The sequence below is a fragment of the Rhinatrema bivittatum genome, chromosome 3, assembly GCF_901001135.1.
Source record: "Rhinatrema bivittatum chromosome 3, aRhiBiv1.1, whole genome shotgun sequence".
Classification (NCBI taxonomy): Eukaryota; Metazoa; Chordata; class Amphibia; order Gymnophiona; family Rhinatrematidae; genus Rhinatrema; species Rhinatrema bivittatum.
Genome location: NC_042617.1, coordinates 553,493,816 through 553,519,229, shown reverse-complemented (window position 1 = coordinate 553,519,229; position 25,414 = coordinate 553,493,816). Strand labels below are relative to the sequence as shown.

The 25,414-nt window shown below is 47.2% G+C and overlaps 1 protein-coding gene across 2 annotated transcripts in view; it reads right to left on the bottom strand.

Annotated features, from left to right (window-relative positions):
• Positions 1-1,817: 1,817 nt before the first annotated feature.
• LOC115088310 (amine sulfotransferase-like) overlaps positions 1,818-25,414 on the bottom strand; it is a 66,702-nt gene continuing 43,105 nt past the window's right edge. For both annotated transcript variants that reach the window (XM_029596451.1, XM_029596452.1), the window contains exons 5-7: positions 21,222-21,316; positions 14,790-14,949; positions 1,818-5,410 (exon numbers count right to left, since the gene is read on the bottom strand). In XM_029596451.1, the coding sequence (XP_029452311.1) occupies positions 5,283-5,410; positions 14,790-14,949; positions 21,222-21,316 (383 nt within the window). In that variant the 3' untranslated portion in view covers positions 1,818-5,282. The remainder of the gene's footprint in view (positions 5,411-14,789; positions 14,950-21,221; positions 21,317-25,414) is intronic.

Sequence of the window (25,414 nt, the reverse complement as noted above, 5' to 3'; positions counted from 1 at the left end):
TGTGATATTGGATCCACAGGATGTGGTTTCTGGAATATTTTAATGCCTCCAAGGTTAAGAGGTTTGGTGAGATTGTCTTCCTTAACAGTAATGGGAAGACATGATTGGTGGGAAGGACTCCCAGGAAAGTATAAATTCTGGGTCAAATTGGCAGGAGTTGCCCTTTCTAGAATGGAGTTTGGGAAGAGAGGCCTCTAGGGGCTTGTAGGGTCCTGGAGTAGCCGGCCCAGGGACACCTCCAGTGAGGAGTGGGACCTGCCCCCCTGCAAGGCCCACTCCACACAGGACTCTTCACAAGGGAATAGGCCCAGGGCTGTGAAGTAGAGAGCAGGTGATTCCTCTCCTGAGGAATAAAGTTTGGAGAAGGGGGTGACCCACAAAGGTAAGAACCCAAGGAGGACTGGAGTTTGGAGGAAACGGGAAGTTTTCACAGTGCCAGAAAGAGAGGCCCAAGATGATGGGAGAGAAGGTACTTGATGTCAAGAGGTTGTGAGTAAGAACATAAGAAAATGCCATACTGGGTCAGACCAAGGGTCCATCAAGCCCAGCATCCTGCTTCCAACAGTGGCCAATCCAGGCCACAAGAACCTGGCAAGTACCCAAAAACTAAGTCTATTCCATGTTACCATTGCTAATGGCAGTGGCTAATCTCTAGGTGAACTTAATAGCAGGTAATGGAATTCTCCTCCAAGAACTTATCCAATCCTTTTTTAAACACAGCTATACTAACTGCACGAACCACATTCTCTGGCAACAAATTCCAGAATTGTGCATTGAGTAAAAAATAACTTTCTCCGATTAGTTTTAAATGTGCCCCATGCTAACTTCATGGAGTGCCCCCTAGTCTTTCTACTATCCGAAAGAGTAAATAACAGATTCACATCTACCCGTTCTAGACCTCTCATGATTTTAAACACCTCTATCATATCCCCCCTCAGTCGTCTCTTCGCCAAGCTGAAAAGTCCTAACCTCTTTAGTCTTTCCTCATAGGGGACTTGTTCCATTCCCCTTATCATTTTGGTAGCCCTTTTCTGTACCTTCTCCATCGCAATTATATCTTTTTTGAGATGCGGCGACCAGAATTGCACACAGTATTCAAGGTGCGGTCTCACCATTGAGCGATACAGAGGCATTATGACATTTTCTGTTTTATTCACCATTCCCTTTCTAATAATTCCCAACATTCTGTTTGCTTTTTTGACTGCAGCAGCACACTGAACAGATTTCAATGTGTTATCCACTGACACCTAGATCTCTTTCTTGGGTTGTAGCACCTAATATGGAACCCAACATTGTGTAATTATAGCATGGGTTATTTTTCTCTATATGCATCACCTTGCATTTATCCACATTAAATTTCATCTGCCATTTGGATGCCCAATTTTCCAGTCTCACAAGGTCTTCCTGCAATTTATCACAATCTGCTTGTGATTTAACTACTCTGAACAATTTTGTGTCATCTGCAAATTTGATTATCTCACTCGTATTTCTTTCCAGATCATTTATAAATATATTGAAAAGTAAGGGTCCCAATACAGATCCCTGAGGCACTCCACTGTCCACTCCCTTCCACTGAGAAAATTGTCCATTTAATACTACTCTCTGTTTCATGTCTTTTAGCCAGTTTGCAATCCATGAAAGGACATTGCCACCTATCCCATGACTTTTTACTTTTCCTAGAAGCCTCTCATGAGGAACTTTGTCAAACGCCTTCTGAAAATCCAAGTATACTATATCTACTGGTTCACCTTTATCCACATGTTTATTAACTCCTTCAAAAAAGTGAAGCAGGTTTATGAGGCAAGACTTGCCCTGGGTAAAGCCATGCTGACTTTGTTCCCTTAAACCATGTGTGCCTGGTGCGCAAACAAAAGTACGCGATCGCGCAATTTTTTAAAATCTACCCTAAAAAGTGCAGAGTCTGGAATTGGAAATGAAGGAGAAAGACACAGATAAGAGCAGTTTACTAGCCATACACATGGGAAATTTATTTGTGCCTTTGTTGTTGGGGTTTTTAATGTTTCATTATGTGCAAAAAAATAGTTTTTATATTCATTTGTGTATGTGGATAAATGATTTTACGCATGTAAATGTAATTTTCATAAAGTAACAAAATGTACAATTCTACAGCTTGCCTGACAAATGGAGGTCATGAGGGATGTGAGGCAGATAAGCGAGGTAGTTCAGAGCTGCAGTGTGAATGTTCTTGTAGGTGAGCAGAAGTAGTCTGAACTGAATGTGGAAGCTGATAGAATGCCAATGTAGAGCTGTGGTAAATGGGGTAACTTGGTCATAATGATGCAGCAGAAAGAAAAGTCATGCAGCTGCATTTTCAATAGAGTGTAACAGAGAAAAAGGTTGCAGTAGTTCGAATGGGAGATTGGATAAATATGTTTACTGTGTTCAGAAAGGAAAGGGCATATTTTGTAATATTATATAGAAAATGCCACAATTTAGCAATATTTTGGATGGGTATAGTGAAGGGCAGAGGAGTAAAATATCACCTTAAAGTTGCTAGTCAAAAGAACAAGAACGATGACCATATCCATGGAGCCAGAAATATATGAAAGGGGGGGGGGGGGGAAGTGGATTTGGGAGGAAAAATAATTATAAATTCAGTCTTAGCCATGTTAAGTTGGCAGTGGAACATCCTGGTAGCTATGACAGATAAGCAAGCTGAAGTCTAAGACTGAATTTGTTGAACGTTCCAGCAAAGAGAGATCTTGGGAGCCACTGAAAGTCATGAGAGAAGATCAGAGCAGCAAGAGAACAAGTTTAAAGACAGGCACACAAAGTGAAACAAGATAAGTAGGTCTATAGGTGGAAGAGGATCCATCAACAGATAAACGAGATGAGATGGGAGAGGTAAGAGAACCAACATAGAATGGAGTCCTTTATTCCAAGTAAGGACAGAGTTTCAAGGCATCCCAGTTGGGGGACTCCATGGTATGCAAATTTATCTCCTGCATATTCATTATGGATATCCTGAAAAGCAGACTGGCTGAGGACAGGTTTGGAAAGCCCTGGACTAGATAATGATTAACACTGTCAAAACCAGTAGGCTAGGTCAAGGAGGATGAAAATTGTTTTATAGTAATTTCATGTTTTATTCTTTATTTTCAGTGGTTGTTCATATCTTATGCTGCATTCCTGTAGTTGTAGAGTAATTGCATTAATTCATATCATAGAAGTATAGAGGCCTGAATTTGCCATCAGGAACACAGCCTGGACCCAGGGTGGCAAAAATCTGGGAACAGCTAAATATGTATTGCCTCCCAGCTGCTCTGAATCTCTTTCAGTAGAGAACAGCTCTCTGCTTTTAGCTCTAGCCCCTACCCTCCCAGGCTGGATATTGAGAACAAGAGGGGAGGGGGGTGACCAAAGGAAAGCTGCTCTGCTCCCTAATCCAACCCTGTTCAGGTAGGTGGGGCTGCCTGGGGTGTCTAAACACTAACCATCACTGGAAATGTATAACTTGTGCTCTGTGCAAACAGAAGTGTATTCTAGGGGAGATCTGCATCACCATGACGAGCCTTCCCTTTGTGGCAGCAGCTCTTGGAAAAAGCTGCAGCACCAGTTTCATCTCTCTCTCTGATTCCCAGAACCCAAGGAGAACAAAATTGAGGGTAGAATAAGGAATGAATAGTGGCCTCTGGCCTTGGTTTGGTAAAGGTGTCGGAGTAGAATGGAGAGGGCAAAAGGCAGGTTGGAGCAGAACAAGCATGACTTTTAGGATTCAAGAAGATCAATGAAATGGAAGTAGGCAGTACATTCAAGTATTTTAGATGTAAAGGGTAAGTGAGAGAGGATGACAATTGGCAGGACAAGCATGGTCCAGTGAAGGCTTTGGAAAGAAGTGTGACAGCAAGTTTGAAGGCAGCAGGAGCAGTTGCGCTGGAAAGTGAGAGGTAAGGATATGGCTGATGGGGAATAGAGTGGGATGGAAATGGTATCATAGAAAAATAGTGAGTTTGGACAGAAGAGCAGTTTCCTTCTCTGTGACTTTAGCAAATGAAGCAAGGGTAGCAGATGGTAAAGGGATGGGAGAGAAGCAAAGTGGAAGAGGTGAAGGGAGACTAATCAGAGCTTGTGAGCCTTGTTATGAAAGAGATCAGTCACTGAGTGGGCAGAGTGAAGGGGTGGATAAGAGAAGGTGGATGTACGAGGACAGGGACAAGCATGGCAAAGAGTTGAACATTGGAAGCAAACACGTCAGGCTTAGTGAGTATAACAGCTAAGTGGAAGGAGGTGAACATCAATTTGGAAATGTAAACAGGACTTTAACCAGAGGCCCTCTGCAGAGTGGGTGCAGGAATGAAGGAAGTGGATTTTGGGGGTGAGCTATGTTGGGTTTTGGTTTGCTGTACAGGATGGGGGAAGGAAAGGGAAGGCTGGCAGCATTTATCTCCTTGCTTTGCAGGGTATAAAATATTAAAAAAGAAAATAAAGCTTGAATCTTCAAATAGGTTCTTGCAGAAACAGTTCCTTGACTTTTTCCTATTTCAACTCTGTATCAGAGTGGAAGCGGAGTTTGCTGCATGTATACAAATTCTGCCCCACCTGACTTGACCAGGCAGCACAGCAGCTTGAAACTTCTCTAACCTGCTTCTCTTGCCATCAGCACCTACCACGGAGTTCAAACAATCAGCTTGTTCGAGGCGTGTAATGCCCCATAGAAATTTAGCTACAGGGTTCAAACTGCTGGCTTGTTTCAAGGGAGGGAGAGGCACCTGTAGCAGATAGGTTAGAGGAGCTTGGGATTGCTGCGCTGGCTTTGCTTTCCTGCTCATTTTTGCCTGTTTAGGTTGGGCCGAGGGGAGATGGTTAAAGAACTGCCAGGCAAATGGCTCCGCCTTGCTGTCCGTTGGAATAGGCCCCAGGAAATGGTGAGAGAGAGAGACAGTGGCCAGTGAGGTGAGAGGGAAGGATTAGACGGGTGGAGGGAGAGTGCAGGAACTTGGTGACCGAGTGGGATGGTGAGAGGAGAGCAGGGAGGGGGAGGGGAGACTTGGTGATTGGGGCAGCAGGAGAGATGCCTGCTCTTGGTTACACCAATGTGTTTCTACTATATTGACCTTAAAAGAGAGAGGTTTATCTTAATTTGAGGCTGTCTTATATTTGGGGCAATAGGGTATGCATCTGACATTTCAAAGCACGGATCCTACACTGCTCCTAGCAGAAAAGAACTGGGTGTGTTAGTCTTGCTGCTGTGGCAGAAAAGCTGTGTCCTGGCCCTAGGGTATAACAAAGATGAAAATGTAACATCTTTGCCAGTAGTGAGGCTACATATTATCATTAATATCCCAGACAAACTTAATAGGCAGATCTTCAATTTTGCTGTCCTGTAAAATCTTGTCAAATTTTTCATTCTGTGCCACCGTCATTATGGTCTTCCAGTTTCCAATGGTGCCTGATGAGAAAAAAAGAAGATGAGATGAAGCTTTGTGTCATTATTTAATCATAATCTAAAATTCTCTATTAGACAGATTTTGATTTTGGCATATAATGCTTAATTATAAACCTGAGAGATGCAATTAATTGAAAAGGCTGAATCCTGATTAATTAAAATGAAGTTCTTTGTTGGCATGGCAAGGTACATATAATTAGAGCTGCCTGGAAATGTACACACTAACAGCAATATGGGCCGAAAGTGGAGTGTGTGCAGCTTGCAAATTATTCACATAAGTAACCTCATTCACATTAATAGCTTACCACAGCCTCAGCTCATATGGCTACATTTAAAGAACCAAGTCCATTGAAAGGACCACAATTTTTTTTTTTAAGAACATTATTATAAATTCACACAACATGATCAGGGAAGCCATGGTTTTGGAAACAATAGCTGTAGGGATTTTCATATAGATTTAATTTCTATATTACATTTAGACTACTAACTTTATTTTATTTTTTGTCACTGCCAATTTTTTGTCACACACAACTGACAGCTGCTACTACCTGGAGATTAATACCCTTAGGGGTAGATTTTCAAAAACGGCACGTTGGCGTACTTTTGTTGGCGCTCCAGGCGCAAACAAAAGTACGCGGGATTTTAGTAGATACGCACGTAGCCGCTAAAATCCTGGATCGGCGCGCGCAAGGCTACCGATTTCGTGTAGCCAGCGCGCGCCGAGCCACGCAGCCTACCTCCGTTCCCTCCAAGGCCGCTCCGAAATCGGAGCGGCCTCGGAGGGAATTCGCTAACGCCCTCCCCTCACCTTCCCCTCCCTTCCTCTACCTAACCCCCCCCCCCCCCCCGGCCCTGTCTAAACCCCCCCTACCTTTGTTGGGGGATTTACGCCTCCCAGAGGGAGAAGTAAATCCCTGCGCGCCAGCGGGCCGCTGGCGTGCCTAGACGCAACCCGGGGGCGGTTCCGGAGGGCGTGGCCACGCCCCGGGCCGAAACCATGCCCCCGGCCCGCCCCCAAAACGCCGTGCCGCTCAGCCCCGCCCCCAACACGCCCCCCCTCGGAAAACCCTGGGACTTACGCGAGTCCCGGGGCTCTGCGCGCGCCGGTAGGCCTATTGAACATAGGCGCACCGGCGCGCAGGGCCCTGCTCGCGTAAATCCGGGCAGATTTACGCGAGCAGGGCTCTTAAAATCCGCCCCTTATTCAATAAACATTCTCACTGTCAATGCGACTCCAGCATTGCTCTATACTTCAATGGCAAGAGGAAATGTGGTAAAAAGATTTGCATTCACAAAAAAACGGGGAGTAGCTTGCTTGTTGCGGCGGTTACTACCCCAAACCAAATAAGTCTAATACTTCACTTGGAATACATATCCAGCGCAACTCACTGCTTCAACAGCAGGGGGAATAAAGAAAAGAGGAATTATATCCAGACAACAACCAACAAGGACTGAATGACACAGGCTGGGTAAACAAATAAGCATGGGAGTAGCTTGCTTATTGCAGCAGTTACTCCCCTAACCAATGAACAGTTTGCAGCCATAGGGACATGGCGGAAACAAAGGGACACCTAAGTCTAGGCTTCAGCGTCTCATAAGTTCCGCTGTGGGAAGATGGCGAACCAAACACACGCCCAATTCTAGGCTTGGGCACCTAAGTCTAGGCTTCAGTGTCTCAGAAGTTCCGCCGTGGGAACATGGCGAACCAAACGCACGCCCAATTCTAGGCTTGGGCACCTGAACAGTTTGCAGCCATAGGGACATGGCGGAACCAAAGGGACACCTAAGTCTAGGCTTCGATGTCGGAATGGTTCTGCTGTAGGAACATTGGGGGAACCTAAGGTATGCCAGAATGGGGCCGGAAGCAGGTGGCAGGGTGCTCGCACATGCAGTGCCACGCACGGACGGCCATCTTGGAAAAGTTTTCCAGGGTGCAGAGAGGGTGAATGCCCAATTTTTCCCATAGCGATGTCAGGCTACTGGCAGAGTTGATAGCCGCAGATGAGCGCCACCTATTCTTCAGCCCTGAGCACCCGCGGGACCAGGACAGGACCGACGAGGCTTGGCGGGCGCTCAGGGCCCAATTCAACGCACAAGCTTCTTTTCCGAGGGAGGTAAGTTCATAGGCCTCTGTTTCTTGTTATCTTGTAAGGCTCATGAAAAACAACAAGTAAAATAACATATGTTTGTGATTTATATGGGTGGTTGTTTTGTATTGCTGTGTGCCACTATAGGACACCTGGGACTTGACTTGTTGGAAGTATTTCAGTACTAATTTTGTATTGGGATGGGGATGACAACTGGAAGAATGACACTTCCCACTTCAATTCTTATGCTTGTTTGGTTTGATTTTATTTTTGCCTCAATAGCAAAACGTTTTAGTTCAACTTCTGTTTCCTTTTTCTATTGTATAACCACCAGGTTGAGGCATTGAAGAAGCGGGCACGCAGGATCCGGAAGGAGGAGCCGGAGTACCTGAGGGTCCTGCGGGCCCACAGAAGAGCGGATGGTACGTGCAGTTAACAGATGTCATGGTTGACCTGAAAGCGATACAGCCTTCTTAAGAAATGTGATAAAGAAATGTTGAGATTACTTACCTGATAATCTCCTTTTCCTTAGTGTAGACAGATGGACTCAGAACAAATGGGTATAGTATGCTCGTGCTAGCAGTTGGAGACGGATCTGACGTCAGCACGGGTATATATACCCCCACAGGAAGCATAGCAACTCAGTAATCTTCCTTGCAAAAGCTGTTATGGATGTACTGACGATCAATGAAATTAGTGAAACAGGATTCCCCTGACCGATTGATAGGAGCTGGAGGCCACCAGCATTCACAACCGGAAGGCGTCGACACCTGGTAGAGTGGACGCTCTTATGTAAGAAAATGACATGGCCTACCTTGAATCGGTGAAACCCATGTATACTGGCAGCCTGGGCGGGATGCTGAGTCCATCTGTCTACACTAAGGAAAAGGAGATTATCAGGTAAGTAATCTCAACATTTCCTGGCGTGTAGCCAGATGGACTCAGAACGAATGGGATGTACAAAAGCTTTACTCCCAGCCTGGTTGGGAGGCTGCCTGAGGACCGTGTAGGACTGCCCTCGCAAATGCTGTGTCCTCCCTGGCCTGGACATCCAGATGGTAGAACCTGGAAAAGGTATGGAGGGAGGACCATGTCGCCGCTTTACATATTTCTGCAGGCGACAGCATCCTGGACTCTGCCCAAGATGCTGCTTGGGCTCTGGTAGAATGAACCTTGACTTGTAGAGGCGGTGACTTCCCGGCCTCTATGTAAGCTGCTCTGATGACTTCTTTAATCCAGCGGGCGATGGTGGGCCGAGAGGCCGCTTCACCTTGTTTCTTTCCGCTGTGAAGGACGAACAGATGGTCCGTCTTTCGTACTTCTTGTGTCAATTCCAGATATCTGGGCAGCAATCTGCCGATATCAAGATGGCGTAGTAAACGCCCTTCTTCAGATTTCTTCAAACCTGCCGTGGTAGGCAAGGATATGGTTTGGTTGAGGTGAAATTGTGAAACCACTTTAGGTAGAAAGAGGGAACCGTGCGAAGATGGATCGCCTCAGGAGTGATTCTGAGAAAGGGATCATGGCAGGACAGCTCTTGTAGCTCTGAGATGCGGCGTGCAGAACACACTGCCAGCAGAAACACCATCTTCAAAGTTAGAGAACGGAGAGACAGGCCCCGAAGGGGTCTGAAGGTGGATCCCACAAGGAAATCCAAAACTAGGTTAAGGTTCCACAGGGGCACAGGCCACGTCAGTGGCGGACGAATGTGCTTGACTCCTTTCAGGAAGCGAGAAACATCTGGATGCGTGGCAATGGTCTTGCCATCCCTACTGGGACAGTAGCAAGACAGCGCAGCCACCTGAACCTTGATGGAGCTAAGGGAGAGACCCTTCTGAAGCCCATCTTGTAGAAAATCCAGAACAATAGGAATTGTGGTCGCATGTGGATTGGTGTCGTGAGTATCGCACCAGTCTTCAAATATTCTCCAGATCCTTACGTAGGTGAGGGATGTGGAAAACTTGCGGGCTCGGAGGAGTGTATCTATCACGGGCTCAGAGTAACCTCTTTTCTTCAGTCTAGCCCTCTCAATGGCCAGACTGTAAGAGAGAATTGAGCCGGATCCTCGTGGAGGATGGGACCTTGATGAAGCAGGTCCCTGAGAGGAGGCAGGGGAAGGGGCTCCCCTGCCAGTAGTCTTCTCATGTCCGCGTACCAGGGTCTTCTTGGCCAATCTGGTGCCACTAGAAGAACTAGGCCCCGGTGCTTCTGAATCTTGTGGATGATGGCGCCCAGCAGAGGCCACGGAGGAAAGGCGTATAGCAGAGTCCCTGGAGGCCACGGCTGAACCAGGGTGTCGATTCCTTGTGAGAACAGATCTCGCTTGCGGCTGAAGTATCTGGGTACTTGAGCATTGGACTTGTCCGCTAGTAAGTCCATGTCCGGAATCCCCCAGTGATCCACAATCATCTGGAAGGCTGTGGGTGACAGCTGCCATTCCCCCGGATTTAGGCTTTCTCTGCTGAGGAAGTCTGCCGTGGTGTTGTCCTTCCCGGCAATGTGGACGGCGGAGATGTCCTGAAGATTTGCCTCTGCCCAAGTCATCAACGGGGCTATCTCTAGAGATACCAGTCAGCTTCTGGTTCCACCCTGGCGGTTGATGTATGCCACCATGGTGGCGTTGTCGGACATCACTCTGACTGCTCTGTTCCTCAGTCTGTGAGCAAATTGCAGGCAGGCTAGCCGGACTGCTCGTGCCTCTAGACGGTTGATGTTCCACCCCGACTCTTCTCTGTTCCACCGCCCTTGTGCGATGAGTTCTTCGCAGTGTGCTCCCCATCCGTTCAGGCTGGCATCTGTGGTGAGCAGAATCCACGTGGGGGAGGATATCCTCGATCCCCTGCTCGTGTGGTTGGACTGCAACCACCACCGTAACTGGGTCCGCACTCTGGCTGGCAGAGGTAGATGCACGGAATAATTCCGGAAGCGGGGGCTCCAGCGAGAGAGCAGGGAGCGTTGCAGAGGTCTCATATGGGCCCTTGCCCAGGGTACCACTTCCAGGGTGGATGCCATGAGGCCGAGAACCTGCAGATAGTCCCAAGCTATGGGCCGGCTGGCTCCCATCAAGGACCGGAGACGCGTCTGAAGTTTTAACCTTCTCTTGGTAGTGAGACTGACTTTGTCTGCCCGGGTGTCGAACTGTACTCCCAGGTATTCCAGTGATTGGGAAGGCTGTAGGCAACTCTTGTTGAGGTTGACTACCCATCCCAGGCTTTCCAGAAGGGCGATTACTCTGTTGGTTGCCCGATGGCTCTCCTCTCGTGATTTCGCCCTGATCAGCCAATCGTCTAGGTAGGGATGGACAAGGATTCCTTCCCGTCTGAGCGCCGCTGCTACCACTACGACCACCTTGGTGAAGGTCCGCGGCGCCGTGGCTAACCCGAAGGGCAGAGTCCAGAATTGGAAGTGGTGTCCCAGAACCTTGAAGCGTAGGTAGCGCTGATGATCCGGATGGATCGGGATATGCAGGTAGGCTTCTGACAAGTCTAAGGCCGTGAGGAATTCTCCTGGCTGTACTGCAGTCTTGACTGAGCGCAGAGTTTCCATGCGAAACCTCGGGACCCTTAAGTATTAATTGACTGACTTGAGGTCCAGTACGGGCCGGAAAGTGCCCTCCTTCTTGGGTACCATGAAAATAAATGGAATAGTGCTCAGAATCCATTTCCCATGCAGGTACTGGGATTATGGCTTTCAAGGACAGGAGCCTCGCCAGGTTAACTTCCAATGCCTCCTTCTTGTGTTTTGGACACGAAGATTCCACAAACCTGTCCAGAGGGAGGTGATGGAAGTCCAGATAATACCCCTCTGGGATGATGGCGAGGACCCACTGGTCCGACGTAATCTCGACCCATCTGGGGTAGAAGAGGATTAACCTGCCCCCTATGGCTCCGTTCCCCGGATGGATCGGCTGATTCTCATTGGGAGGCGCGGCCGGGCGTGAACCCGAGCTGGCTCCCCTCTTATGTTGCTTGGTCCGAAAGGACTGGTTCCTGGCCTGAGGACGAGGTGCCTGGTAGCGACTCCTATAGGGAGTGAAGCGCTGGGAGCTTCTACCTCTGGAGGGCCTCAGAAAGGCGCGCTGGTTCCTTTTGAACCTATCTTCCGGCAGTCGAGGTACTGGAGAGGCGCCCCATGTGCTGGCCAGTTCAGTTTATCAAGGTCGCTGCCGAACAGGAAAGACCCCCTAAAGGGCATTCTGGTGAGTCGTGTCTTCGAAGGAGCATCGGCTGACCAATTCCGTATCCAGAGCTGCCTCCTGGCAGCTACAGAGGATGAGACCCCCTTCGCTGTCGTACGGACTAGGTCGGATGCGGCATCCTTGAGGAACGAGAGAGCTGACTCTATGTCTGCTGCCGGAGCATTGTTCCTGACCTGTGTCAAACAGGAACGCGTCACCACTGTGCAGCAGGTTGCGATCCGCAAAGATAAAGCTGCCACCTCAAAGGTCTGTTTCAGAATGGCGTCCAGTCGCCGGTCATGAGGCTCCTTGAGGGCCGTCCCCCCTTCAACTGGAATGGTAGTGCGCTTGACCACAGCACTAACCAAGGCGTCCACCTGAGGGTACCCAGCATATCCTTGATTGCCGGTTCCAGGGGGTATATGCCTGTCAGGGCCCGACCCCCTTTGAATGAGGCTGCTGGTGCAGCCCATTACAAATCTATCAGTTGCTGTGCTGCTTGCAAGAAGGGAAAATGGTGGGCTGTAGGACGAAGACCTTCCAGCAGAGGGTTCTGCGTAGAGGGCACCATAGTGCTGGGACCTGTAATAGCCAACTCAGCCAGGCACTGCGATACCAGGTCGGAGAGATCTTCCTTGGGAAAGAACCGCCTCATGGTTCGATTATGGCTCAATCCCCGAGGGAAGTTCCCCCTCCTCAGGGGGTTCGGACTCGTCCTCCGAGACATCAGGGTCCGCCTGAACCGGACTGCCCGGAGGCGGGTGCCCACGATAAGGGCGCGAAGGTCCAGGGGCAGGATCAGCTGGAGCAGCAGCAGGGCCTGGACAGGAAGCTCTCTGCATCTGTTTAAAGGCATGGATCCCCTTAAAGAGATCCACCCAGGAAATGGAAGCGGTCTCTAGTCATCGGGGTACTAGGTCCCCCGGGATCCCAGGTTGGTCGAGACTGCCCGCTAGATCCGGGGTGGCCCCTGGGGAACTGTCAGCAAACCTCGGTTGAGACTGGTCCTGGCCCGAGGCTCCCACTGCCTCCTCACATTGGGCACAAAGGGAGTCTGGCTCCTCGCTGTGCGTGGCTCTAAGCTGGCATGCTGAGCAGAGGCCGAGAGCTTTAATGCCGGAATCAGGAGGCGCCGCCGCCGGAGATGCTGGGGCGTTCGGATGTTCCATCACGGCTTGCGAATGTAGCGCTGAAGAATATGCGCTTAACACAATATGCGCTCAAGAATATGCACTTAATAGAACAGGCACTCAATAATATGCGGCAGCAATATGCGCTTAATACAACAGGCGTTCAATAATATGCGGCAGCAATATACGCTCAATACAATATGCGCTCAATAATATGCGGCAGCAATATACGCTCAATACAATATGCGCTCAATAATATGCGGTCATCAATATACGCTTAATGATATCCAATATGCGCTCAATAGTATGCGGTCAGCAATATATGCTCAATGATATACAATATGCGCTCGACTCAATAATATGCGCTTAGTCATATACAGGCGCCTATCATGGGCGCTCAATAATTGAACAAGGCCGACAAAATGGCGACCTCCACGGCATGCCGCATACAGGCAACGCCGCCGATCCTCGTACCTCGGAGACCAAAAGTAAGAGATATACGCCTTACCTGATCCTCGGCGCTTCCCGGTTGGAGCCCGGGCGGTCTCCGGCTGCGGGGGGAGAGGGGAAATACCTTCACCGCCGCGCTTAAGGAAATGCACCCGCTGCCTCTAGGTCCACGCCGGGACCGAGGTGCCTCTCAGCCCGACCCAAGCCCTTCTCGCTCGGGGGCTAGGTCCCTGCCGCGATTCGGCTACCGGACCGAGGCCGAAACCTCCGAGGAATCGCGGAAATCACCCCGGGAATCTCAACTGGGGGAGGGACCCGAGGGTATCACCGCAGGAGTGCGGGGCTCGATGTTCCTGTAGAAATTTAGTAAGTAGAATATAGAAAATAGAAAGTAGTATTGGAAAACACGCTCTGCGAGCGTGCAGGCTCTCAAAACTGCTTTGGAGACGGAAATTACTGAGTTGCTACACTTCCTGTGGGGGTATATGTACTCGTGCTGACGTCAGATCCGTCTCCAACTGCTAGCACGAGCACACTATACCCATTTGTTCTGAGTCCATCTGGCTACATGCTAGGAAATAGAGAACATTTTAATGCCTCTGTATAGGCCTATCGTGCAACCGCACCTTGAGTACTGTGTGCAGATCTGGTCATCCCAACTCACAAAAGACATGGTGGAATTAGAAAAGGTATAGAGAAAAGCAACAAAGTGGTGAAGAGGATGTTCTGGCTCCCTTATGAAGAAAGACTGTACAGCTTGGAAAAGAGACGATTGAAAAGAGATATGACAGAGGTTTATAAAATCATTAGTAGGGTGGAAAAGATAAATAGGAGCAACTCTGTGAAACCAACAGGTAGTAGAGTTTAAAAAAAAAAATTGGAGAAAGTAATTTTTCACTCAATGCACAATTAAGCTGTGGAATTTGTTGCCAGATAATGTGGTTATAGCAACTAACATAGCAAGTTTAAAACAGGGCAAATTCCTGGGGAGAAGTCCATAAACAGTTATTAAGTAGGTGATGCCGGAAACCCAGTACTTGCTGTTGCAAGTGAGCCAGAAGAAACTGGAGCTTCGTTTTGGGATGGGCCCACTATCAGGGACAGGATGCTGGGCTCAATGGAACCTGCTGTGCCATGGCATGGCACTTCTTATATTCTGATGATTTCTTTCCACCTGTAAGTAAATCTTTCTTCCTTACTTCCTTTTCTTCCCTCCTTTTTAAATTTTAGTTGTGAATGGATCCCTCCGAGTTATGGTGTGTTTCATTTCCTTTTGTTCATATTCTTCTCGAAAATCACCTTAAAAATAAGCTTTTTAAATATGTGATTGTATTTGAATTCTGCAGAATTCCTTTCTATTCTATGTGCAGCCACATATAAGGGAGCTCTAAGATCTCAATAGAGAATGAGTTATTAGACAATACAAATACAATACACTGCAAAATGTGATTTATGATAGTAAAACCTATGAACTCAAGTTCAATGGTTTTAGATGTGAAAATAAAATTATTAGCTGTAGCTGTGTTAGAAAGCATTACCTCTTCGGCAAAACTGCCCTTTGTTGGTAGTTTCATAGTTTGCGGTGGGATCCATTTTCATATTCTTGAACGATGAACGTTCCACAATCCTATCCACAGTTTCATCATCCAGCTTCTTTCCCAAAAAGTCACATAGTTTCAGAACAGCTCCTCTGTGATCCTAAAATGACATGTCTTCATCTGAAATAATCTTAAACGGGAGAACTGGCCAGCAAAGTAAATAAAATACAATATGGCGTAGTGAATGCTATGGGGGTGCAGATGGCAATAGTACACGTCAGTATTTTCATGGTGTTTGTACCACTAATCTGCGAGTACACACCGACTCAGCACATGCATAGGAAAAGAGGTGAAAGAACAGATGATCCCTTTAACATAAAGCACAATTGGTCTATATTTCTGAGGGTAAGTTTGCTGCTGTGTCCTGTTATTTAAAAAGATTGTCAACAAAATGCCATTTGTCAGTTGCATAAAAAATGGTGAATGCATAAAACAATGTCAGTCATAGCGTATTGCTGCTAGCAATAATAGTCAAAGGAGCAACAGTGTAATAATCTACAAGTGGCTGCCAACAAATTGATTTGGTAAAAGATCAGACATTTTGCTTTCTGAACCCACTATTTAAAAAGAGGCTCCATGGAAAGATAACTTATTAAGCTGAAGGTGAATCTTACCTGGTATCCATCTGGGAGTTGAGTGGTAGTTTAGTGGTTAGAGGAGTAGGCAGATGCCAGGGTTCAAATCCCACTCACACTTTGCTATTGTGGCAAATCACTTCATTCTCCATTGCCTCAGATACAAAACAGGGGGGTCAATTACTAAACCACAGTGTTTTACCCCAGAGGGGAAAATTTCATGGAGGCTTACTAAGCTGCTGTCCATGGTACCGCAGCTTAGGAGACCGTGTGGTATTTTGCCTGGTGGAAAAATACCAAGGGGTAAAATACTGTAAATTAGTATGCCCCAAATGCCATGCAAGGGTGGTCCCTTCACCCAGGGCCACCATCTTGTTAACAAGCCATAGCAGCCCAAACCAACCACCTCCCCAACATGCGAGACCCCTGCCTACCTCCCTCACTGCTTCTAGAGACTGCTCCTACACAGCAAACATAAATGATTAAAAGTCATTCAACAATGGCCCTCCCCTTTCCCAATTCTGCCCCTTTGAGCATTTAGCACCCCCCAGACACCCAAATCCCCCACCCTTAGTCACCTTGGACCCTAGTGGGGCCCGGACCGCTCCTTAGGCTGTGTAATGAAAAATGGCAGCAGCCAGCCACATTACTACTTTTGCCTCTGTCATGAGATGGGTGTCTTAGTTGATGAAGGGGGCATCTGGTTGCCTGGGGATAGGGAAATATCTTCAGTACCTAAATGGAATCCGCTTTGAAGTGTCGAGAAGTGGAATATAAATAAAGAGAGAGGTCTGGGTTGACTAAGGGGTGGAAATAAATGCTCAAAGGGATGAGGTTGGGAAGGAGGAGCTATTTTATGCAACTTTTAATCTTCTTTTATTAATTTTACTGTGTAGGGGCTGCCTCTAGAGGTGGCTGGGCCTCCCAAGACCTCTGGGAGGTTTTCACATGTTGTTGGAGGGAGGGTTGATTTGGGCTATTAAGGCCCTTTAAATGACAGTCCTGCGAGCATTGGGACCATGCTAGCATCCTCGTGCTCTTGGGGAAAGTTATCTAGAACGCTCGAGTTGTAGCTTACTTTCAATAAAATAACGCAGCTTGCTATTTCTTTCAGACAAGCCATGTTATTTTATTTGCATGAAATCACCTGGCAATGAGCTGCTTTACATGCATTTGCAAATTAAAGTAAGGCTTATCATTTTTTCAATAATTGGGGTAAAACAGCACACTGAATTGAAAATACTGTTATTGCAAATGGCGGCACAGTAAATCACATGAGACAAAAAATGCCTATTATTGCACTCTAAGGTGCTATAATAAAGAAATCAATATTGCCAAAAAAAACTTATTTCGCGAAAACAATTTCTGAAGCTAATTGGGACCCTAGTATTCTTTTTAACATTGTAAAATCTTTGACTACAGTTAATCCTCTGAATAGTATCAGTTACGATTCTACTGTCTGCAATAAAATAGCCACAAATTTCAAAACAAAGATAGATATTTTTTCAAAGGAATTTCAACATTTACATTATCCTACTTTTAAGTTCCCTACAGTTGCAGTTGACTGGTCTGAACTTTCACTAATAACTGAATCTACTTTATTAAATATAATTCAGAAGCAGAAAACTACCAATTCTCCATTAAATCCGTGTTCAGGTTCTCTATTCAAAGTCATCCCTCCATTAACCAGTAGATTTTTATGTGAAATGGTTAATCAATCTCTTCAAGCCGGCATTTTCCCTGATAATCTGAAGAAAACTGCCATCTTGCCTATTCAAAAAAATAAATTAAAAGACCCCCCCCTAGATCTCAATAATCTTAGACAGATAGCACTAATACTTTCACTATTTAAATTAATTGAATCAGTGGTTTTACACCAACTCTCTGACTTTCTAGCCGACAATGACTTTTTACATCCAGGGCAACACGGCTTCAGGAAAGGCCACTCTACAGAAACACTTCTACTTTCTTGCTTTGATACTGTATTTTGATACTGTATTTCGTGGCTTTGACCCTATACTGATTTCATTCTCATCTCATTAGATTTATTTATTTTTTTATATATACCAACATTCGATCTGAGATATCACATTGGTTTACATTCAGGTACTGTAGGTATTTCCCTATCCCCAGAGGGCTTACAATCTAAGTTTAGATACATTTGCAGCATTTGATACCTTGGATCACCATATTCTCCTCATGGCTTTAAAATCTCTAGGTATTCAGGCAACTGTTTTCTCTTGGTTTCAGTCTTTTTTATCTAATCGTTCGCAACAAATTCATGTTTGTAACCAATTTTCAGATTACTATACTACTTCATCAGGTGTGCCATAGGGTGCTTCATTATCACCAATTCTTTTTAATATTTACCTATTGCCTTTGTGTCATATTCTTACTGCTCTCAATGTTTATTTCAGAATCTATTCGGACAATATTCAACTATTAGTCCCCTACAAAACTTTGTGGCAGATTTTCAAAGGGTACTGGGGTAGATTTTTTTTTAAAAGCGCAATCGCGTACTTTTGTTCATGCAGCAGGCGCAAACAAAAGTACGCAGGATTTTATAAGATACGCGCATAGCTGCACGTATCTTATAAAATCCTGGATCAGCGCGCGCAAGGCTGCCGATTTTGGGCAGCCTGCGCGCGCCGAGCCGTGCAGCCTGCCTCAGTTCCCTTCGAGGCCGCTCCGAAATCGGAGCGGCCTCGGAGGGAACTCGGAGGGAACTTTCTTTCGCCCTCCCCTCACCTTCCCCTCCCTTCCCCTACCTAACCCACCCCCCCCGGCCCTATCTATTTTCACATATAACTTCTCCATGTGTAAATTATAAAGTGTAAATTGTATTTATTTTTCCATGTAAACAACTTCTCCGTGCTTCCGCCACGGCTCTTCAGTTAGAAATCGTTAAGCTATCCTTTTTTTCTTAACAGCCCTGTTTGACTTTCCCTGTTGTAATGTAACTTTCGCTTTCAGTGTTAATTGGTTTACCCCGAGTTCATTGTAAACCGGTACGATAAGACATGGCTCTTGAGCATCGGTATATCAAAAGAATTTAAATAAATAAATAAATCTAAACCCACCCCTTACCTTTGTCCCTAGATTTACGCCTACGAGAAGCAGACTGCTGGCACGCCGTCATCCGACCCGGGGGCTGGTCCGGAGGCCTCGACCACGCCCCCGGGCCGGCGCCACGCCCCGGTCCCGCCCCCAAAATGCCACGTCATTAGGCCCCGCCCCGACACGCCCCCTTCAAAAAACCCCGGGACTTACGCGCGTCCCAGGGCTCTGCGCGCGCCGGCGCGGTAGGGCCCTGCGCGCGTAAATCCGGCCGGATTTACGCGCGCAGGGGGTTTAAAATCCGCCCCATGTGTGTAACATATGCGCGTAACCCCCGTAAAGCTATCCCTAGCTGCCCCTGCGCGCGCCAAGCCTATCTTGCATAGGCTCAGCGGCTCGCGCATGTCCCGGGGCAGTCCAGGGGCAGGGTCAAGTGCTCTGACACAGCGGCCTGTGCTGGGGCATGGCGCTCCGGCAGCTGGCCGGCGTGCGCAAGTTATGCCTGCCTTGGGCAGGAATAACTTTTGGAACAAAGGTAAGGGGGGGTTTAGGTTAGGCTAGGGTGGGTTAGATAGGGGAAGGTGGGGGGAGATGGAAGGAAAGTTCCCTCTGAGGCCGCTCCGATTTCAGAGTGGCCTCGGAGGGAACGGAGGCAGCCTGCGTGGCTCGGCGCACGCAAGTTGCACAATTGTGCACCCCCTTGTGCGCGCCAACCCTGGATTTTATAACATGCGCGCAGATGTTATAAAATCGGGCGTAGATTTGTTTGTGCCAGGTTGCGCAAACAAATCTGCACCCGCGCGCAGGTTTTAAAATCTGCCCCTTTATGGTCAGATACATTTTCTACAATAACACTAAACCTATCTACAATCAATACCTGGCTTGCTAACAATCGGTTAAAATTAAATCCCACAAAAACTGAATTTACACATTTAACCTCAATCTCTAACTCTTCTATAGGTCCTCCATCTTATTTAGACTTTAAAGGCATTTATATTCTTATTCACAGTCATGCTACCAGTTTAGGTGTCACGATAAATTCAGATTTATCTAAGTCACATCACATCTTGACCATTACAAAAAAGTCATTTTATAAATTACATCTCTGAAAAAGACTTCGACCTTTGCTTTTTTTTTTCAAGACTTTCGTACAGTTCTGCAATCCATGCTATTCTCGGGACTGGATTACTGCAATGCACTATATTTAGGCCTATCTGACTCTACAATTTACCTTCTGCAATTAATATAAAATTCAGCCACTTGGATTCTCGTAGGCATTTCCCATAGAAATCATATTACTCCAGTCCTTTTTTCTCTCCATTGGCTCCCTATCAAATACAGGGTACACTACAAGATACTGACAATTATTAATGCACTTATTTACAATGCTTCTTCAACATAGCTTTGCTCCACTCTTCGTATATATAAACCTACCAGATAACTAAGATCTTTATCAAAAAACTTTCTAGACATACCCTCGGTCAAACTTGCTAGATTAGAATTAACTCGTAAAAGAGCTTTCTCGGTAGCAGGTCCCACTTTGTGGAATTCATTTCCAGATTCTTTACATCTCATACCATCAACACAACAATTTAAGAAAACGTTAAAAAAAAGCATTTAGTTCCCTGACCAATTCCCAATCATAAATCATTCTTCCTCAGCACCCCCACTTCTTACTCATTCATTCTCACTTTAAATCTTATCTCCTTCATTTCACATATTGAAGGCACTATGTTTGTATTTTGATTGTTTGTATTTTGAATTTTGTGTTTGTTTTTATAATATTTTAGTCATGTCTTAATTTTTATTGTTTTAAAAATAGATTATGTATGTTTTAATTTTTTTGTTAACCATTTTGATTAATTTCCAATTGTAAAAGCAGTATACAAACATTTTTAAATAAATAAATAAATAAATAAATAATATGCAATAAACACTGTTTGCCACATTAGCTACCTAACATGGCTTAGTAAATAGAATGCATGGGGCAAATTTTAAAAGCATTGCTCCCACTAAAATGTGCATAACTGCATGTATGTGTGTCACGCGAGAGCAACGCATATTTTAAAAGCCGCTAATTATGATTGAATATGCATGTGCTCAAGTCAAAGGAAAGGGGTGAGGAATGGGTGTTCTGGGCCAGGGCCAACAGTTATGCACGTACATCCATATTTTAAAACCGGAGGCCTCAGCGTGCAATGACTGTTATCCACGTATATATACTGCTGCTCCTGATAAGATGCAAGTCTGAAGAAATTGCTTTTTAGGCCTAACATGACTGAGTGAGGGGTCTGGGTCAACTTGGGAGGCGTGCAGGCTAAAGAACCAGAGGGGTGTGGATGACCTTGAGATAGACTGGGCAAACGGCTTGCTAAAACTGGGAATGTCCTTCACGCAAGTATGTTCTAAAATCTGCTTACTTGCACATGATAAAGCTAACAAAGTCCTAAGGAAGTACGTTTGCTCGAGTTACAGCTTAAAATTAGAAACACACATCCACTCAGTAGGCGTATTTAAAATCATAAGCAAGCATGATTTAAAATTCCAGAGTATCTCCTCCTGCGTGCCCATACTTGCGTGTGTGGTCACCCGCATGCTTGTTTTAAAGTTTCCATTCCAGATTGTAAGTCTTCTAGGGAAATACAGACTGTACCTGCATGTAATTTGCCTTGACCTACCAATGTAAAGGTATGAGCAAAATATAAATAAATATATGGAGATTGACAAAGGCAAGCCTTACCTTAATTATTTCTTCATAGGTAATGAATAAAATATTGAAATCTTCTCTGTGGGTGTACCAGCCTCTGACATGATCAAACCAAGAGCTGCTTGGTACTGTTGGGAGAAAAATAGAGGAAATGAATGTCCAAATGTCCAAGTGCATATATTCACAAAGGAATTGATTCAATGATGGCTTTCTGCCTGATTACACCACTTCACTGGCTTGAAACATTTTTTGAACTAGCTTCCTTTTGCCCATTGCAGCTGGAGTGGAAGGAAATACCTAGCTCTTATGTCTTTACTGAACCAACTAGTCCTTGAGCCTTACCTTGTCTGGTACCCATCTCTCACTCCGGAGTGGCCCTGGATTTCTGAGCCAAGATATCCATGACAGTTTGGACCAGCTCCAAATCAGAGGGCGAGGTTATGAAGGAGCAGTCCTGAGAACTCCAGAACCATCCATGCTGTTTTTGCAAAGATGAACCGTTTAAGGAAGACTTACTGTGGGTTCTTTTCCGGTGTTTGTGACTATGTGAGAACAAGATCTATATGGAAGTGACTGCTGGACTAGGCAACAGTTGCTCTTTGACTTCCAGATATTCCCTTTTGTGGGTACATGGCATGGTTTTCTACATGTGTCCTGGAATGCATCGTTCTTAGGAATTATGCCGAAAATCTTTTCCTAGAGGGCACTATATCATTATGTGTGACAAATGTGATATAGAAGGTGGCAAAGGACTGGCAGGAGCCACTTCTATAAATGACATGACTGCTGGAGAAGCGGGGTAGGTTCATACAGTGAGAGTCCTTATGTATAAGAAATGAGGTCCATTGCTCAGTAGGAAACAAAATAGGAAATGTCAATATGGATGGGTCACCTTCTCTCAGCCAAAAGACCAAGACCCAGGCAGGACCATGGAAAGAGAATGTGTGCATACCCTTCTATCCTGCCTGGTCTATTCTTTTCTGGGTACCCAAGGATCTGACTTCCCTTGTTAGGGTGAGAATCCGTTTGCTTCCTAGGACTGTTTTTAAGTACATTTCTTTCATAATGTTATGCTCAGGTTGTGAACCCTTGGGCCGATGGGAGGATGGTGTACCTTTGGAAGTGGATCTGTAGGTTCTCCCGTCAGGTGGCGAGGCAGGACAGAAGATGCGACCAGCAGACCCTTGGCACTGGAGACGAGGCGACCGTGGAGGCAGACGAAGAGTCGTGATGTCAAGGAGCGGAACTGTGTCTTTGCCACTGGAAGTCCGCGGTCCCCCCAGGAGGAGCCCGTAGGGACCCGGACCGCTGGGACTTAGGTGGACCTTTGAGAGGTCAAGGAGTTGAGAGTTTGGTGCAAGGGCTAACTGGAGCTTCACCCCTGGAAGCCCGCATTCCCCCCGGGAGGAGCCCGTAGGCACCCGGGCCGCTGGGACTTAGGTGGGCCCTTGGAGACGGTGGTCCAGAAGAAGTCCAAGGTCAAGTGCCAGAGGGTCGTCGCTTACCAGACCAAGGTCACACACCAAGGGATCGCCACTTGCCAGTCCAAAGTCAATACCAGGAATCACCGCTAGCCACTCCGAAGTCAGGAACCAGGAATACCAAGACGAGACAGGAACCAGGAACAAGAATCCAAAGTACAAGAACTCACCGAAGCAAGCAGACCTGACGACAAAGGACGTTGCCAAGTCAAGGAATGAGCAGAGGAAGCCTCCTTTTATACTTCCTCTGCTCTGGCTCATAGGAAACAGCTGTGGGTAGTTAAAGGGATCATGTCCCTTTAAGTCTGATGAGGAGGCGCGGCCTCGTGCCTAAAGATGGCAGTGGCCATCTTGGATTTCCTCCACAGAGGAAACGCTGCTGGACGCCGCGAGGGAGGAGCAAGGACGGCTCCCCACCCGGCGACCATCACTGGGACCCGTGCCGGAGCGATGGGCCTAGGATTAGGGGCTTCCCCCGGAGCTCCCACGGTGGGTCGCCGGCACGGTAGGGGACCACGGTCGTGGCCTTCCACGGCCGTGGAACACAACAGTACCCCCCTCTTTAGGGCGCCTCCCCGGAGGCCTGGACTTAGACGGATGGTCTCTGTGGAATTGCTCAAGCAAGCCCCGGTCTAAGATGTTGGCCAACGGCTCCCAGGTGTTTTCTTTGGGGCCGAACCCCTCCCACGCTAACAGGTACTCCCATTTCTTCCTATGCTTTCTCACGTCCAAGACCTCTCGGACTTGATAGGTGAGGTCATCTTCAGAGGCAATAGGTTGGGGAGTCTGAGGCGTGCTGGAAGGCCATGATAACACCAGAGGCTTGAAGAGGGAAACATGGAACATGTTGTGTATCTTAAGGGAAGGCGGAAGACGAAGCTGATACGAAACGGCACCAACCTGTCGAATGATAGGAAACGGCCCAATAAATCGCAGGGCCAGTCGCGCTGATGGCAGTTTCAGGTGGATGAACTGTGTGCTCAGCCATACCTTTTGGCCCGGCCTAAGAGGCAGGTATGGTCTTCTTCGCTGATCGGCATACCTTTTTGCTGACTGACTGGCTTTGATCAGCGCGCGCCATGTGGAGATCCACAGGCGGTGTAACTTGTCTGCAGAGAGTTGGGCTACCGGGGACGTAACTGAAATGGGAACTGGCAGCGGCGGGCGTGACTGCTTCCCATACACTATCTGAAATGGCGAGGATCCGGTAGCCTTGGAGAGATGAGAATTGAGTGCAAATTCTGCCCAGGGTAGCAGGCTAGCCCAGTCACCCAGTTTCTCATTGACATAAATATGGAGGAACTGCTTTAAGGTTTGGTTCGTTCTCTCCGCAAGACCATTGGTCTGTGGGTGGTAAGCAGACGTATAGTCTAAGGTAACGTCGAACGTCTGGCAGAGGGCCCTCCAAAACCTGGCAGTAAATTGAGGCCCTCGATCCGAAAGGATACTTCTTGGTAGGCCATGTAGTCTGAAGATGTGCTGGACGAACAGCTGGGCCAGCTGTGGTGCGGACGGCAATCCAGGGAGTGGCACGAAGTGTGCCATTTTACTAAACCGGTCGACGACCACCCATATGACCGTGCTGCCACTAGATAATGGCAGATCAACCACGAAGTCTGTTGCCAAATGGGTCCATGGTTCCGAGGGCACTGGTAAAGGCTGAAGCAAGCCTGGGGTCGAACCGGGGATCCTCTTGTGGCGAGCACATGACTGGCAGGACTCTACATATGCCCGGACATATTTATTGACTTTTGGCCACCAGTAGTATCGGCGCAGGGTCTGTAAGGTCCAGGATTGTCCTGGATGACCAGAGCAGCGGGAATCGTGAGCCCACGCCAGGACTTGTTTCCGCAAGTGCGGAAGGACCACAGTTTTCCCGAGAGGGATGGTCGTGGTGGCAGACAGAAGGATGCAAGACGGCTCGATGATGAACTGCGGTTCATCAGAATTCTCCATAGACTCAAATACACGTGATAGGACGTCGGCCTTGATATTCTTCCCGGCAGGTCTGTAACGGAGAATAAAATTGAATTGGGTGAAGAATAGGGCCCAACGTGCCTGTCGCGGGTTAAGTCGTTGTGCCCGATGCAGGTACTCTAGGTTTTTATGGTCTGTGTAGACCGTAAACTGGTGTTGTACTCCCTCTAGCCAAGGGCTCCACTCTTCTAAGGCTACCTTAATAGGCTACCTTCTAAGGCTACCTTAATAGGCTACCGGCAGAGCGGAACTACGCTATTAAGCGTAGTTCCGCTCTGCCGGAGAGAACTGGCGGGAGAGGAAGGCACATGGGCGTAACTTAATACTTTCAGAAGTCTGGCTCAGAACGGCCCCTATGCCTTCTGAGGACGCATCCACTTCAATGACAAACGGCCGCTGCAGATCCGGATGCCGAAGGCACGGTTGTTGCAGGAACGCCTCCTTGAGGCGACAAAAGGCAGCCTCCGCTCCCGGAGGCCAATTCTTGGGGTCCGCGCCTTTCTGGGTCAGGGCTGTCATCGGGTCAATGATGGACGCATAATACGGTATGAATGATCGGTAATAATTGGCGAAACCCAAGAACCGTTGGAGTGCCTTTAGTCCGGACGGCTGCGGCCATTCCCGAATGGCTTTCAGCTTCTGGGGGTCCATATGGAATCCCTCGCTGGAGACGATGTACCCCAGGAAGGGAAGGGACTCCTGCTCAAAAAGGCACTTTTCAAGCTTCACATACAGCCTATGTTCTCGGAGGCATTGCAGTACCTGGAC